The following is a 17,500-nucleotide window of genomic DNA, read 5'->3' as shown; positions in this document are numbered from 1 at the left end:
CCAAAATCGGTGATATTGTCTAGGAAAATATTTCCTATTCAAATTATGATAATTTTCTGTGTAACATTTATTGACTATAGGCAATTGTATGTATTTTCAAACAAAACTGTGATGATTAAGAAGGTGTTTAATGAGGGGACAGCTGGTAGGATTCCGATGAAATTGGTAAATTTTTCAATTTAAATATAATGTTTCAAGACTTGATCGATGCATCTTCATTCAATTTTCTTTTCAAGTAATCAGTATATTTAGTGCTTTTTCCACATATTTTTCTTTCTGAATTTTCATTTTTTATATAAGTTAATTTCTTTTAAAAAACTATATTCCTCTCTAAATTTATTTTTCTATTTTACTCTTAAAGATGTACAAAAACTTTTTGATGGCTTAACCAATGCCATAATATTTCTCAGGTGGTTTGCTCAAATGAATATTTTAATAATATACATACAGACATAATGAATAAAACATATTTTTGGAAAAAATATATATTTTTCCTCAAAGATGCATCGTTTTTACGAGATTTGCCTCTTCAAACATGATCATGACCAGAGCTAGAATCAGAATTTTCTTCAAAACAAGTCTACAAAACAAAAGATGCCACTGTCGTTTAAAAGATATAACATTAATGTCTATGCATTTGCGAAATCTTCTTGTAAACGACTCGAAAGGGTTTTGAGAAAAATATTCAAAAATATGCTGACATTCGATAATCATTTGCAAAAGAAAGAGAAAAAAGGAAAAGACATTCATAAAAAAATAAAAAAATAACAGTCTTCCTTAATGCAAAGAAAAAATAAAAATAATAATAACATAGTAGTTTTCAGCCCTACCCTTTAATTCTAATTCAAAGCGATAGTCGTATTGATTTTCACAAAACTCAGGGTCTTTTTTTAATCTGGCAATATATGATATCCCTTAATAATAAGCCAGTAATGAGTTTATGACCCCTACCCCCCCCCCCCTTCCAATGACAAAGCATCAAGAATTATCCTACCTTTGGTGAGATCAGGTCCTTGTTTTGTCCTAATGTCAACAAGACATGGGCTGTTAGGGCTGGTCCGGTTTTTTTCCCCTGAAAATAATAAACATTTTTAGACCGTCATTTTAATATTATTAATAAAAATTTCCTTTCATTGACGTATTGAAAACTTAAGGAGCTTTGTGAAAGTCAAGAAGAGCTAGTATGGTTAGTCACAAGAAGGGTGATGAACTACGCAAACAATTTAGACTAGTTGTTGCACACTTTGTATGGTACTTAACACATATCATCTTAGGCACATGAATCAGTTGGCTGGGTACTTATGCACAATTATTGATAGAATTGGATTCACTAGTCTGATGTCACGTCGCCCAGCAACGGCGAGCAGCCTGGTTCTAAACAAAGAAAATTGGTACTTTTTATTCTTCAAGCTGGCTAGAACTTTTCATATGTCATGTGATCAGAATGTATAAAAGCCAAAACGTGATCATATTTATAACGATTTTCTCCTCTGGATACACTTTTATGCTCGTCGGAGAAATATTTCATAACGACATCCGCCATTGTTCCGATAGTTTAGAGTCAGATACTAAGTTACCATGCGTCAATACGAGGGAAATGAAGTCATGACTTTTGAAGCGTATTTGTAAGATTCACAAGTAAACAATTAACTTACACTTTAATCAAACATTAGTAAAGATTGTGTTAAGCTCTCTAATTTACTTAAGATTAATTAATAAAAGCGTGTGCCACTGATTGAACGAGTCAATGAACGAGTGAGTGATTTAGTGAGTAAATGGATAAGTCAGTAAATAACGAAACGTATGAGTAAGTGCGTGAATTATGAAAGATGGAGTGACTGAGTATGCGTTTTAATGAGTTTATAGGTATGTATTTTAGTAACTTCCTACATATCGTCCTTGAATAATTGAGTGAATAAGATTATAATGCAATCATACTTGTGTATTGGGGTCAATAACTCTTCCCATTTCAACAAAGGCACCATCAGCTCTCTGTCTTTCAACCAACCAATCAACAGCAGTGGTGAGGATATTTGGGTCGATGTAAGTAAACTCGCGAGCCTCGCTTAGAACACGACTCACATAAGCTGTCAACCTGGGTAACAAGTAAAGATAATATAGGGTCAAACAACATTTCACTGGCTTACATTATATTAGTGAACATGTAACCATCTCATTTGGGATTATATTTTGAGGATGAACTTTATCAGGTTTGTATCTTCAAATAAGGCTTAACGTACTTTTGTTAAGGGGTTTGTCTGATTCGACCAGTGCTTGAAAACATAAAGGATTTAGCTAGTATAATATCATTGTCAGAAAATATAGAGAAAAAAATGGGGGGGGGGGGGGGCACGTGATCACAAATTTGATTCCCGTGGTACGTTGCATGATCTTAAAAGAACCACAAATCAGATTTCGGAAAGAAATTTTATCCTTTGTATAAAGAGAATGTCATTTTTCCTTTATTTATTATTCAAGAGAAATGGTTGCCTCGCTTGGAAACCGGAGAACAGAAATCTTTTTCGCTATGCAACATGCTGGTTGTTACACTTCTATGGTACTTGATTAAAAAAAAAAGTCTAAAAGAATTTTTCCATATAGATATTCTTTCATGAAATATCAATTGTCCACTTTTTTGAGAAATCGCTCGTCAAATAATTATAGAAAAAAAAATTGTCTTGAGATAAACAGGTGCCCCTTTGATTTAATTGTCAGAATAAATACTTGGTGAGGCAATTACAATGGTTCTGTTGTTATTTTAACACTTTCATATACAGTGACCTCCCCCCGGTGACTTCGAAGATACAAAAGAGAAGACTGAGACTTGCGGGGCACTGCTGGAGACACGAGGAGGAGATTGCAAGCAGTCTTGTGATATGGGAACCACCTGAGAGAACCAGAAGTAGAGGCAGGCAGAATAAAACATACATTGACTGCCTGCTAGATGACACAGGAATGGACAACACCCGGGAGCTGCGTACACTTATGGAGGACAGGACAGAAAGGCGAAGACTTGTGGCTCATGTTGTTAGGGGCGGCCTAAGTAAGTAAGTAAGTAATATAAAATCTTACCAAGTACTGCCACTTTCATCATTATTTCCGAAGGCACTGAAGCTGCCGTCGGAACGACGGTAAGAAAGCTGACTCTGATAACCTTGAGGAGATGATAAAACAAAAATGTTATCGTCAACTTATTTCTTAAAAGGAGCAAAGGTTCAATAGCTAATAGAGTTGTAAACTAGATTATTACATAAACCGCCTGAATATTCCACATTTTCTGTAGCGTACAGTGGACAGCAGCAATTGATTTTTCTTTCACTGGAAACCGGTCTCACGTTAAGTAAGTGAATCTAAGATCTGATAAAGTGTGCATGAAACAGACAAAGCATGAAAGAAAAATATTTTTTCTTAAAAACATCAGTCTTCCTAGGCTTCCCCAGTAATAATAATAATAATAATAATAAATAATAATAATAATAATAATAATAATAATAATAATAATAATAAATAATAATAATAATAATAATAATAATAATAATAATGCATAATTCTATAGCGCCCCTTCCCATCGAAAGTGCTCGGAAGCGTTTATACATATATGCACAGGCGATCACATATTATATCATTCAATAAACTCAATAAAATCACTCACTTAAAACCGAAAGGAAGTACTATGTCTTCAAAGAGTCTTTAAAGGAGAACAGTGAACAACGGTGTCTGGCGTCTGGTGTCTGCTGAAATAGCATTCACCACAGAGGGAACAAAACGTCGTGAAAAATTCGACTTAGGAATTCGACTTAGGAATCAAAGGGAAGTAGATAGTGAAGAGAGCGATTCGGATTGTAGATAGTAAAGGAAGACTGATTTGTGGGACGTTTTTTTTTTTTTTTTTGGTAATTTTCTTTCCTCCTTTAACTACTACTGTTTCATACACACTTTTTTCAGATCTTTATCTCACACCAGTGCCTGCTCCTTAATAATTTGTCATTCTGATACATGGATCTAGCTGTACAAGCTTTGGTCTGAATGGAAGGTCAGAAATCGTTTCGTTTTAGTATGAACTAAAATAATGCTACTTTGCATGTGAATATGATGCTTTACTAACTCATGTGCAAAACTGTCAGGGAAATAGCGGGAGATAGAGCTATGTGGTATGCATGAGAAACTATTGATTTTCCGGAGCAAGCGCTTCTAACTCTCTAACTATGAGGTTATATTTATTCTAAAAAACAATTTTATATTTTTAAAAATACAAGTCGAAACCATTACTAAGCTGCTAGAAACTGTGGTCTATAAAGGTAATGAATAAAAATGAATTTAACAGTTTCAGGATCTAACAAAATACTAAATATGGAACATTTTGACCTCACAGTCCTTCTTTGTTTATCTTTTATGTAATAAAGTGTTTGATGGCGCGTGTAACACATTTAGGTCATTTCCACTCCAGTAAAAAGGAAGAAAATGGGAAAGTGAAAATAAAATAGTTTGCGACCACCTTAAAGTCTCATCCAGACTGTAGCACTGATTACACCAAGAGGGATAAACTTAAATGGTGCTTACAAATCATAAAGTACTCAAAACAAAGTATGACAGCACATAACAGAGTGATGTTTTACAAGGGAAAAAATATATTCTCCCCAAACTATAATTATATATTTGACTGTTTCCTTCAAAGCCAAGAACTCCAGCCAGGGCCAGGACAAAACCAAGTAATCTCATTTCAAGAAAGAGACCAAAATAAAAAGTTGGGAAAAAGATACAAGGGATAAAAGTGACATCCCTACCCGCTATGGGATAACAAAAGACCCCAGCTAGAAAATCTTTCTTCAGTAAAAATGGTTATAGCTGAAAAAGGGAGTTTAACCCGAAATGTTCTGTGGTTAGAATGATGCTATTTTCTGAAGCCCCTGTATTCATATTTATTCAATATATTTTCATAAATAAAAAAATACCTGATGAAAGCTTCTGAGAAACTTCTTCTGCCATTATATGAGTCAGCTGTCCAGTGGCTTTCAGGTACTTAGCTATGTAGAGGACGGGAGCCAATCTTATCATGTTCTGTTCTCCACAGCCGGTTGGAATGGACAGCAAGTCGTCGATATTGTCGAAACTTGAACCAATGAGGTCTCCTTTTTATGAATAACAAATTATGTATGGATTTGAGTAAAGCACACCATTTATGATTTTTAGCAAGTAATGTTTAAAAGAAAGCTCGAGAACAAGTTTGAAGGTTAGGAATCATTTGGGAGATCAATATAATATATAATGAGATATTGAGGAGATCAATTAAATCAGATATTCTGTAAATGATTTTAAAATTCTCTATACAAAAGGTTAAACAACTGCACAGGTGTGAAAAAAAATGCAAAAAATTTGCATTCAAGTTGGATAATAATTGAAAAAGAGGCCACTGAAAATCTCTTAATCTCTGAAACTAAAAAAGTCCTTATACACCTAAATATATCTTTCTCAAATAACGACTAAATTAAGGGTGGATCTAATTATCTGATAGAGTATTAACATTTTTATTTCTTAAATACAAAGAAAATTTTCTTCACCTGACAATCCGACTGTAATTTTCTTGGATCCTTCTACTGTAGACTCAGGGAAGTTAATGTTATGCTTCTCGTTGTAAGCCTGAAGTCTTTGGCCATCGCCGCTTAAGTGAAGGAAGATGGAACGGCTGAAGGAGTTGGGTGCACCCTCGGGCTGTAATGGGTCAACAATTCAAATATCAATCAGATACTGTATCATATGATATAATGAGTAACTTTTCATTAAACATTTTTGTTTGCCATATGTGCAGAATTTTTTCAAGTTTTGATTAATATAATTTTTAACACTGTGCACACTTTGGTAGCTGAGCTATGACGTCATCAGTAGAAAAGGGTAATTTTGACATAATTCGTAATTTATTTTGGCTTTGTCCGACATGATTCTCGAAAGTTTATTTCATATAACATGTTAATGTAAAGATATAAACTTGGAACACTGTTTTTTATAGGGATATGTGAAGAGCAGAGTGTTTAGAACCCTCTTGAGAGACATGGGTCACCTGAAGACAAAAGTAAGAGAAGCCGTTCGGTCATGCTGCAAACGACGTGGGACGAATGGAGAGACGCTTGTGGATTATCATTCGAAATGATGGTGGTCACGTGGAGTTTCAAATCGGACAATTGAGCAAACACACGATCACAAGCAAGATATCAGGGGAAAAAAACTTCAATAAATTTGGAATAAAATGTTGAAAACCAAATTGATGTCGTTGCTTTTCCTGAGTTATTCAAACCTGAAATGTGTCATGATTACAAACAAACACACTGCAAATTACGTTTATTTCAAAAATACCATTTTTAAAATCATATCAACATAACTCATCTACCAAAGGTCGTACAGTTATAAATATTATATCAATCATATCAAAAGTTAAACAAATCCTACACCTATGGCAAACAAACCTTATATATATATATATATATATATATATATATATATATATATATATATATTATATATATATATATATATATATATATATATATAAGGACACTCACATTGTATTTTGTCAGTACGATCGTAATATTGGACATCTATCGTTCTTCACACCTCTCATGCATTGTTAATGAGGGAGGTAGACAAATAGAAAATATTGATTGATGTAAGACAAATAAATATTGCCGATGTTACTTTATTAATTATCCTTTTTAATAGGTTTCACCAGAGTTAAGTTAAATAAATTTAAAAAATTCAAACGCTGAGTATACCTCAATGGTTATCTGACGCCGGACTCCATCAGCAGCTAAATTGGATTGCGCTAACACTTCAATGTCAAATACACCAACATCCTTGCCGACGATGGGAAAATAGACAACACCATTGGAATCTGCTCTTACCTGACAACATTTTCAACCAAAAAAAATAATTAAAAAATAAAATAAAATTATGCATAAGGTGTACATTTGTATAAAATTGCAAATGACAAATCTAAATATGAAATATGAGCATGGATCGAAGTAACAAAAGTATATATGGGATCAAGCAAAACAGAAAAAAACAACCAACAAAAATAATAAACGACAAACATATAAACGAACAAGGAGAGAAGAAAAAAAAAAGAAGAAAATAATGGATCAATATCAACTTCATCTGGATAAAATTAAAGGATATCGGTAGGAAAAAAAAACACATTTTTAATTACTTATATTCAATCAAGCTTCGATTGTGTCATTACTGAATTATAGATATCAAATATTTCAGCAATGATATTATTGTACATAATGCATACTGTACATGATACAGTTACGATGGCATAATAGATTTTTAATGGTTCATCAACAGTAATACTCAGTTGACTGAAATTGAGCTATGAGTTTGAGAAAAAATATAATTACTAAATAAGAACATATGAATTGCATATTTCGATGGATTTACCATGCTCTATGCGCTTGACAATGTTTATTTATTCCCCCAGCAGGCCATATGTAACTATATTTCAATTTCATACGGTACGAGTCATCTGTTAGACATCCTTTTCTTACTAACACTGTTACAATATCCGGCACAACTTATTGACAGTAACTCATTCACATCTGAGTCCTTTGGAGTAATGTGCGTTAAGTGTCTTACCTTGGGTCTCAGCGTCGGGACCAGAATATTCCACGAATATCTGACACCCATCCAGCCACTGACGCTTAATATAATATATAGCGTGACTTTTGTGACAAACAGGGCGTTGCTTTTATTATTGGATAAAGAAGGGCATTTAGCCCGAGACATTTCGTGCTTGGTGTTTTGTTCTTTTTTAAAAGCCATTATATATATTTTTGTTTACATTATTTTTTACAGTTCATAGATAATAGCAGCTTAGTATTCCCGTTGAGCATAAAGCCAGTGTGTTTTTCACATACCCATAATCGTTGAGGTCGAACTGTATCCACAACCCTTTCATCATCACCAGAGATTTCAATATGTTTAAATCCACTGGAATCTTTCAATGTTACTGTCACCTTATTAGAGTAAAGATAATCATTTATTTTCATTTCTCTTATGGAAAGTATGTATAGAGAAAAAATACAGAGTTTTGCATAAAGCTCATGTTACAAAAGTCCAGTGGAACGAAATCGCCATTTTTTTTTCAAATCATGTCAACTTGAGTGTGAGGTGTTTTCACTGTATATTGAGATGTCGAGACACCTTATTTGATATGAGAAAATAATCAAATCGTATTTTTATGATCTCGATAATAAAATTAGATATTCATAGGGGTTCATTTAATATAGCATTCACTTCACACGCAAAGGGACCAAGGTTGAATCCTGACACCCCCCCCCCCCCGCCTGTCTAACAGGCGTGACTGGGTAGCTGGGTCTGTTAGATCTGGTGAAAAGTACATCGCAATAGACTAGCATCCTATCCAAAGGGTAGTAGCAAGCAATTGCCATTGTCCATGTCAAGCTCAATGGGCCTAATGGCTCTGAAGGACAACTATCATTTCTATTTATCAGTATTTACCAAAAAAATCAATGGTTGGGACACTTGGACACTTTCCAGTTGTAACATTATTTAGTTTCTTTCTTCAACATGTCATTCATGATAAAAAATGAACTTAAGAGATGCCCAGGATCGGAAAGAAAAATGGGTATCTCACTTGCATACATGCATTGAAAATTTGATGTATTATTTTTAGAGTGTTCGCAGCCAAGAATCATTAACGTAAGATAGCGTCATCTTCGAGAACGTAAAGATATACTCTAGTTGTGAATGGGCATGATCTATATTAGCTTTCCATGTGCTCGAGGTCATTGGTCACATTGGAATATGTGCTCAGAGTGACCCACATAGTGAAAAGTGTTCACAGTTTTTGAAATATCTAACATCACGATTGGTCATTTTGTTCAGCTTGACACATGGGTATATTTACAACTTTCATAAACAAAGCAGCGTGTTTACATTTCTGAAGAAATATCCAATCGTTGGACAGCAACAAATCATGTGATTGATGACTTGGTTGGACGAAAACATGAATATAGATCGCTCCCATTGAAGAAACTTGAATAAATATTCAATCTTACCTGAAGATCACTTGGCAGGTAGTTGAAGATTGTGGCTTGGATCACTGCTTGTTCATTTCTCTTCAAAGTAGGTGGATAAGTAAGGGAAACAAAGAAACTCCTGAACACAGTCACCTGGAGACATAGCCATTGACATTTATGTAAATTTTGATAATTGTGATGATTATGATGATAATGATGATGATGATTATGATGCTGATTATGATTATGATGATGATGACGACGACGATAATGATTGTGATAATGATGATGACAATGATTTTTTTAAAATAAATAAAATTCCCTTTATTCATCCCATAGGGGAAATTTGTATCTAGGGTCCATTCCAGTGGAAGTGTGTGATGATGATGATGATGATGATGATGATGATGATGATGATGATGATGATGATCATTATTATTATTATTATTATTATTATTATTATTATTATTATTATTATTATTATTATTATTATTATTATTATTATAATTTCATTTGAGCAACACACTGTGATCCTCATAAATAAGTGAAGGTGGCGTGGTGCATAAACGAATTATTTCAGTTTATCTCATTTTGTCGGAGATCTGGTCACCAGTGCAAGACTAGATTGTTCTTTTTTGTTACAATGGTTACGTTTTTAAATGAGTTAATTATTATTTCAAGTAAGGTTTCAAGAATGACATAAATAGAACACCTTAATCTGTGTTGTATCAATTTGATGAGTAAAAATTACATGAAAATCGGTCTTGGCTTTAAATATTCATCTATAGTATTTTATTTTTTTACCCTGATTAATATCAAATAATGATAGGCACTTTCTAATCGTAACAGTCCGACGTGTAGTTATTTGCAGGTCTGATAACCCAGTCCATTATGGGCTCATTGTTGAAATAGAAATATCAAAAAATGTCGCAAATGTTGTCTATTACAACAATATTAAACTCGGCCCATTATTGTGTTCGGATGTCTTGTTAGAAAGTCGCAACTCCGTGCTTTGAAGACAATGGCGACTGTATCAGACCTGTATATATGGACACTTCGTAACAGTCCATATTACTACTATCATGCTACCTTGCGTTGATTTGAAATCGATTCGGCACTCATAACTGAATTTCTGAAAAATTAAACGTGTGAGTAAAAATAATATGACATTATAGTCTTTATTTAGAAGTCATCGCTAATCACATCAAAGTAGCTACTAAAATGTAAATTGACTTAAGTCAATTAATAGATTAATACAGCATGGGTCAAAATATATCCTGTCCGCAATAGGGCACCAGCTTCTAATGGTGCTCACACTACTATGTCATGACGATCGATCCAATCAGCAAATTTCGTACCACACTCGTGCACCGTCGCAAAACCACCCGGAAGCTTCGTCACAACTAAATGCTCTGCGGTTTCGGGCTCGTTACCATAACGGGTACATGTTGGGCTGTCTTGGAGTTGCAATGATTTATTTGCTAGTGCACTCGCTTCACATGAAAAAGGACCTGGATCAATCTCGTCAATATTGAACCCTCTGTTTACTTAGCAAATAATGAGTAGCTTGGTCTGTTAGATATTTGTGTCAGTGCATGACATAATCAGTCGAAAGGTGAAAATTTGGGATTTGCATTTTCTGCATTTTCTGAAAGAATATGCTCCCCAGAGCATTTTAATCTTTATTTGAAGTAGATCCGGTGATTATTCATGAAGTTATGGTCAGATGTATGGGACAGATATCCAGCAACTTTTCTCAAATTTCATACTTTTTCAACTTGAATAGCTGTAAAACTTATTTAGAAGTGAAATTAAGCTTTTTCCGAAGATGTACAAAAAGGGTTGATTTAATCATTTATGACAAGGACTCTAACAATTGACCTTCTCTAACTAAACTTGGCAATATCTCAGTTCAAACCTTTTCACCATCCGACTGATTATGTCATTCACTGTAACGTATATCGGAGATTACTTTGCATTAGTCCATTTAACTCTACAGAAACCATGAAAACCTCCGCCTCCGTGAGCCTTGTGGCTCTGTAGTACTACTTTACTTTACCATAAAAGTGTAAATCTACTGGTTCTTCAAGTGCATGGAATTCTCAAATAGTTTTGATCAATATCATGATTCTTTGTGTGTGTTGAACACGTGACCTCAAGAAGTCGGGGGAAAAGTGGCTCTCGATAGACTAGAATTTGAAGCGACTTTTTTTGGGGTCGTGGATAGCTCATACGGTAGAGTTGCGATCTCCCCGGCCAGGCCGAGTTGTCGTACCAGTAGGGTCGCGGGTTCGAGCCCCCATCGCCGCCGCGAAGTATTTATTCTCTGTTGTCTTCTGACACTTTCCTACTCACTTCATTTCTTGTTTGATTCTTGTAATAGAAAGTCCAATACATGGGAAACATTCTGAAGCTATGATTTTCTCTAATATCAGCTTAGAAAATGCACTCCACAATAGCCAACGAATGACACACACACACACACATATACACACACATATGTACAGACACACAAACAAACACATACACACAAACACATACTCACATGGTGTGCAAGTACACACTGAAAAAAAATTATATATCGCCACGTCGAGAAAAGACAAAATTACTCACATTCGCTTTTGTGGTAACCACACCAAGACCTGAACGCTGGTTGGTAGCAAATGCTGACGCGACCCACGTCGTGATGGTGTCAGGGACTGTAGTATTGATAGTGTAAGAGCCATCAGCACTGATGGAGAGAAAAAGATAAGAACAGTAACACAACTATCATGATGCCCCACCAAAGCACTTATCATCATCATGACTACAACTATAATAACATTTTCATACATTCTTTTCTTTGTGAAAATTTCAAAGTGACAAATTAGGGAGTAGACACAGGTGTAAGGCGGGGTCCCGATGACTCAGTTGGTAGAGCACTCGCTTCACACGCAAAGGTATCGAGATCGGTCCCGGGTGCAGTCGGGACTTTTTCTGACCCCCTTGTCCACCCAGCAGTGATTAGGTAGCTGGGTCTGTTAGATCTGACGGAAAGTACTTTGCGATAGACTAGCGTCCTATCCAAAGGATAGCAAGCAATTGATATAATCCGTTTCACGATATAGAAACCGGGATAAACTACGGCGAGGTGGGTCTCGTGGCTCTGAAGGACTACTACTGGTGTAAGATAAAGATTTGAAAAAGTATATGAAACAGTTCTATAAAAAACAAAAAAATAAAAATTGAAGTAAGATTAAACTGATTTTAGGGATGTTTTTTTCTCTCTTGTATTTTCTTTCTTGCTTTGTCTGACACGGTTTCATACACACTTTATTTCTGATCTTTACCGTTTTCTTTCAATTTGTGTGATCCATGTTTATCTTTCAGTGTGTAAAACAAAGCTTTGCTATCTTTAATATTTCATTATGTTGGATTATTTCCCCTAACCGAGCATTTTTGACTAATTTTTCGTGACTTACCGCCTCATAAGGGTATTATGACGGGGTGATGTAGACGTTTGAAACTAAAATTATAGTTACAAGTATAAAATTTGGGATTACATAAGATTCTCAAATTAACAAAAACTAGAATTTCACGTTAAAGGTCATGTTTACATGATATTGAATTATCGTCCTTAATTTTACATTATATTATACTATCGCAAGTGACATTTGATCACTTAAATGATACACTTAAGCACAGTTTCCTCAATCCTCTCGGGACATGCAGAAAAAGTTCGAGGAAACCGTAGTTTGAGGAAGCAGTGTACAAAGAATAATAAGGAATAAATTCGGGTCAGTAGAATGAGTTAGTTCGTAGAAACCATATGTTCAAAGAAACCGTTTTTGAGGAAACTGTATTCGATTGTATCATTGCTATGAGTTTAGCTAAGATACTCATAACAGCTGCCAGCCAGATATATCGTATCAAAAACACATCACTATGTGTAGCTCTTATCGTTTATAGTCTGAGTGATAGAATTAATGAGAACTTATCGTAAAAATGACTGGCGAAATTCAATATCAACGAGATCTGAATGACGTCAATTTCGCTTCTTCTATATAACAAATGTATTATTTCATCTATTTTATGTGTATTTTATAAAACGACTAGAAATAACAAGTGGTTTTTGGGACAAGTCATGCTTTTAACACATACAATAATAATATGTAAAATCCTTCATTTCTATGCAGTTTGTCTATACGTTATTGCCATGATATAACAGTATGTGAAACTTGTCGCTTATGATAATAAATAAAATGGTAGTATGTCGGGATGACTAAGATGCTGAAAATTGAATTTTATACCCAAAAATATCAGACTTTGGTTGCGTTTATATGGTTTACTGATGAGAATGACTTCAGTATTTTAGAACAACGAAAATCACCATTTCATATAATATTTGATTTTGGTTTTGCTTTGATTTGACTTATTATTATTAGCATCTGGATCATCCCGACATCATACCGTTTTAAGACGATGGGTCACAAATGAAATCAACGACATTATTAACATCTGATGCACCCTGTCATAAAACCAGTTTGCGGTGTAGGTCATTTTACCTAATTCTAGATATATAAACAATACAAAAGTATTGCAGATTCTCACTTGGTGAATACATCAGTCCACAGCCAGGCTTCGGGGAATTTATTCCTAATTCTTTTCACTTCTTTAAGAGGATTGGCTGGTGACAAATCATCGGTCATTGAGGATTCCAAGGCAAATTCTGAATCATACGCTACTCCCGGTGGCCCACGGGATCCGAAGCGACCTGTTTAAAATTTAGAGAAGACATACTATGTAGAAGTTGTTTTATTTGACAAATCCAGTATCACCATTATTATTATAACCCTTTCGTTTTTACACCAGCATAAGAGCAAAACTATTTTGAGGTGTTCTTGTCATCGTTTGTAAAAAAAAAAACTCCATAGAAGTTCATGATTTTTTTTCTCCGGCATGCACTCGCTTTTACAACAAAAACATTAAAAAATTAAAAAATATTAAAAATAATTTTTAAAAAGATTTTGATGAATATATGGTAGTATGATCATAGTAATAATTCCTGATGTCAAATTGTTAACTTTGACTACCAATCATTTAAAAAAAAAGCTTAAATCAAAAATTACACCCTAAGATCCCGTCGCCTAGGCATTCCATGGAGGAATGTAGATAATCCATCAAACAGGATGTCTGATGTCAACAGGAATCACCCATGTTGCCCAAGTGAAAAAAAGACGAACGTGCCTGAAACGGGGCTCGAACCTGGGACCTTCCGGATGACAGTGCAATGGCTTAACCACTTTAAAAAGGATACATTATCTTTTAAAAAATCTTGGCGACTTGATTCAAATTTATAGATTGATGCACAAGATTGATGATATTGATTCCTGACAATTCATCACTTTCTCTACTGTAACATTTACAAGAGGAAATAATATATTTAAACTTTACATAACCAGATGTATGTTAGACAAAATTCTATAATGTTTTGTACCACTCACTTGCGGAGTAATATTAGATTTTTTAAAATACAAAGAGTGCGCGTTCTCTGGACAGTTTTGAAACTTTGATAGATGGAGTTGTATTAACTAAGATTTCAATATGATCAGCAATGCTTTCTTACTCGTTTGTTTAACGATTCATTGATGATATCCTTGATAGATCACTTTATATTTTTCATATCAAATGCATTTAAAGGATACAATCCTAAATCAAACCAACCTTTTGATGTTATCTACTGTTTAGAAATAATAATATAGGTAAGATCAGAGGGGTATTTTGATATTGGGGGCCTCCAAGGTTTCGCAGTGGCATTGGGAACTTATACATGTGTGTATGTGATGTTGTGTTGTGGAATGTAGCTGCGTCGGAAAAAAAGAGGAGGAGGAGGAGGGGTAGTGGCAGATAAAAAATAGTGCTAAGGCACTTTTAATGCTAACGGATGATTTGCTACTTGAAATGAACAACAGGAAGTTTGTCGGTCTCGTCATTCTTCATTTATCCGCTGCCTTCGACACGATCGACCATAAAACCTTGTCGATCGATTTCAAAACAGTTTTGGAATTAAAGGGAACGCCTTAAACTGGATTCAGTCTTATCTGACACGTCGCACACACACTCACATGCACAAACACACACACACACACACACACACACACACACAATAATATATATAATATATATATATATATATATATAATATATATATATATATGTGCTTACGCTTTGAAATAGAGTTATATTTACGTCGATGTCCACCTCGACCTCGTTGTCTCATTGGAGTAGAAAGTGAGGCATCTGTTATAACAACCAGGCCGGATTTCTGAGGAACAAAAATAGGGGATCATCTCATTAACAACAAAGATCACAAAACGTGACCAAAGTTTATTTTGTGCTTCTAGTGGAGAACCCAAAATATTTAAGGGAAATTAAAGGCTATTACAAACAGGAACTCATCTATCATAATTTGTATTTTACTGTATTGAGTAAATTAACATAGATCGAGACAAATGAAAGTCTGTGATAGATTATTATACGCCTCATGGTGATTAAGTAAGTAAATAAGAAGTAAATATCCTCGACATTAAACCGTTTTGATGTTGCCCGTCACAAATTGTTTACTTATTCATTGGAAACGGAGTAATTTACTGCCTTATCCTAGTTTTGCACAAACAACAACATATATTTAAACCGATGAAGATGTTTTAGGAATGAGTATGGGAGATAATAGTAGATGCGGCGTACTTGGAAATGGAGAGTAAATGACAATAGATGAGGGGGATTTGGATGTGGAGAGTAAATGACAATAGATGAGGGAGATTTGGATGTGGAGAGTAAATGACAATAGCTGAGGGGGATTTGGAGATGGAGAGTATATGACAATAGATGAGGGAGATTGGGAGATGGAGAGTAAATGACAATAGATGAGGGAGATTGGGAGATGGAGAGTAAATGACAATAGATGAGGGGGATTTGGATGTGGAGAGTAAATGACATTAGATGAGGGGGATTTGGATGTGGAGAGTAAATGACATTAGATGAGGGAGATTTGGATGTGGAGAGTAAATGACAATAGATGAGGGCGATTTGGATGTGGCGAGTAAATGACATTAGATGAGGGGGATTTGGATGTGGAGAGTAAATGACATTAGATGAGGGGGATTGGGAGATGGAGAGTAAATGACAATAGATGAGGGAGATTTGGAGATGGAGAGTAAATGACAATAGATGAGGGAGATTTGGATGTGGAGAGTAAATGACATTAGATGAGGGCGATTTGGAGATGGAGAGTAAATGACAATAGATGAGGGGGATTTGGATGTGGAGAGTAAATGACATTAGATGAGGGGGATTTGGATGTGGAGAGTAAATGACATTAGATGAGGGAGATTTGGAGATGGAGAGTAAATGACAATAGATGAGGGGGATTTGGATGTGGAGAGTAAATGACATTAGATGAGGGGGATTTGGATGTGGAGAGTAAATGACATTAGATGAGGGAGATTTGGATGTGGAGAGTAAATGACAATAGATGAGGGCGATTTGGATGTGGAGAGTAAATGACATTAGATGAGGGGGATTGGGAGATGGAGAGTAAATGACAATAGATGAGGGGGATTGGGAGATGGAGAGTAAATGACAATAGATGAGGGGGATTGGGAGATGGAGAGTAAATGACAATAGATGAGGGGGATTGGGAGATGGAGAGTAAATGACAATAGATGAGGGGGATTGGGAGATGGAGAGTAAATGACAATAGATGAGGGGGATTGGGAGATGGAGAGTAAATGACAATAGATGAGGGGGATTTGGAGATGGAGAGTAAATGACAATAGATGAGGGGATTTGGAGATGGAGAGTAAATGACAATAGATTAGGGGGATTTGGAGATGGAGAGTAAATGACAATAGATGAGGAGGATTTGGAGATGGAGAGTAAATGACAATAGATGAGGGGGATTGGGAGATGGAGAGTAAATGACAATAGATGAGGGGGATTTGGAGATGGAGAGTAAATGACAATAGATGAGGGGGATTTGGAGATGGAGAGTAAATGACAATAGATGAGGGGGATTGGGAGATGGAGAGTAAATGACAATAGATGAGGGAGATTTGGAGATGGAGAGTAAATGACAATAGATGAAGGGGCTTGGGAGATGGAGAGTAAATGACAATAGATGAGGGGGATTTGGAGATGGAGAGTAAATGACAATAGATGAGGGGGATTTGGAGATGGAGAGTAAATGACAATAGATGAGGGGATTTGGAGATGGAGAGTAAATGACAATAGATGAGGGGGATTGGAGATGGAGAGTAAATGACAATAGATGAGGGGATTGGGAGATGGAGAGTAAATGACAATAGATGAGGGGGATTTGGAGATGGAGAGTAAATGACAATAGATGAGGGGGATTTGGAGATGGAAGTAAATGACAATAGATGAGGGGATTTGGAGATGGAGAGTAAATGACAATAGATTGAGGGGAT

General features: G+C 35.3%; 1 protein-coding gene across 2 annotated transcripts in view; it reads right to left on the bottom strand.

The window, feature by feature from the left end:
* LOC144970134 (CD109 antigen-like) overlaps nt 1-17,500 on the bottom strand; it is a 56,305-nt gene that overhangs the window by 10,087 nt on the left and 28,718 nt on the right. The window contains exons 20-30 of one of the 2 annotated variants that reach the window (XM_078909387.1): nt 15,261-15,336; nt 13,623-13,785; nt 11,646-11,763; nt 9,072-9,185; nt 7,908-8,006; nt 6,765-6,893; nt 5,559-5,709; nt 4,953-5,129; nt 3,073-3,154; nt 1,939-2,095; nt 995-1,072 (exon numbers count right to left, since the gene is read on the bottom strand). In XM_078909387.1, the coding sequence (XP_078765513.1) occupies nt 995-1,072; nt 1,939-2,095; nt 3,073-3,154; nt 4,953-5,129; nt 5,559-5,709; nt 6,765-6,893; nt 7,908-8,006; nt 9,072-9,185; nt 11,646-11,763; nt 13,623-13,785; nt 15,261-15,336 (1,344 nt within the window). Of the gene's footprint in view, nt 1-994; nt 1,073-1,938; nt 2,096-3,072; nt 3,155-4,952; nt 5,130-5,558; nt 5,710-6,764; nt 6,894-7,907; nt 8,007-9,071; nt 9,186-11,645; nt 11,764-13,622; nt 13,786-15,236; nt 15,337-17,500 lie in introns of both variants that reach the window. The other variant, XM_078909386.1, reaches the window with a different exon arrangement.

The sequence above is a fragment of the Berghia stephanieae genome, chromosome 4 (genome assembly GCF_034508935.2).
Source record: "Berghia stephanieae isolate SIO BIC M18660-M18661 chromosome 4, UCSD_Bste_1.3, whole genome shotgun sequence".
Taxonomy (NCBI): domain Eukaryota; kingdom Metazoa; phylum Mollusca; class Gastropoda; order Nudibranchia; family Aeolidiidae; genus Berghia; species Berghia stephanieae.
The sequence above is the reverse complement of the archived record's forward strand: the minus strand, read 5'-3'. Positions and strand labels throughout refer to the sequence as shown.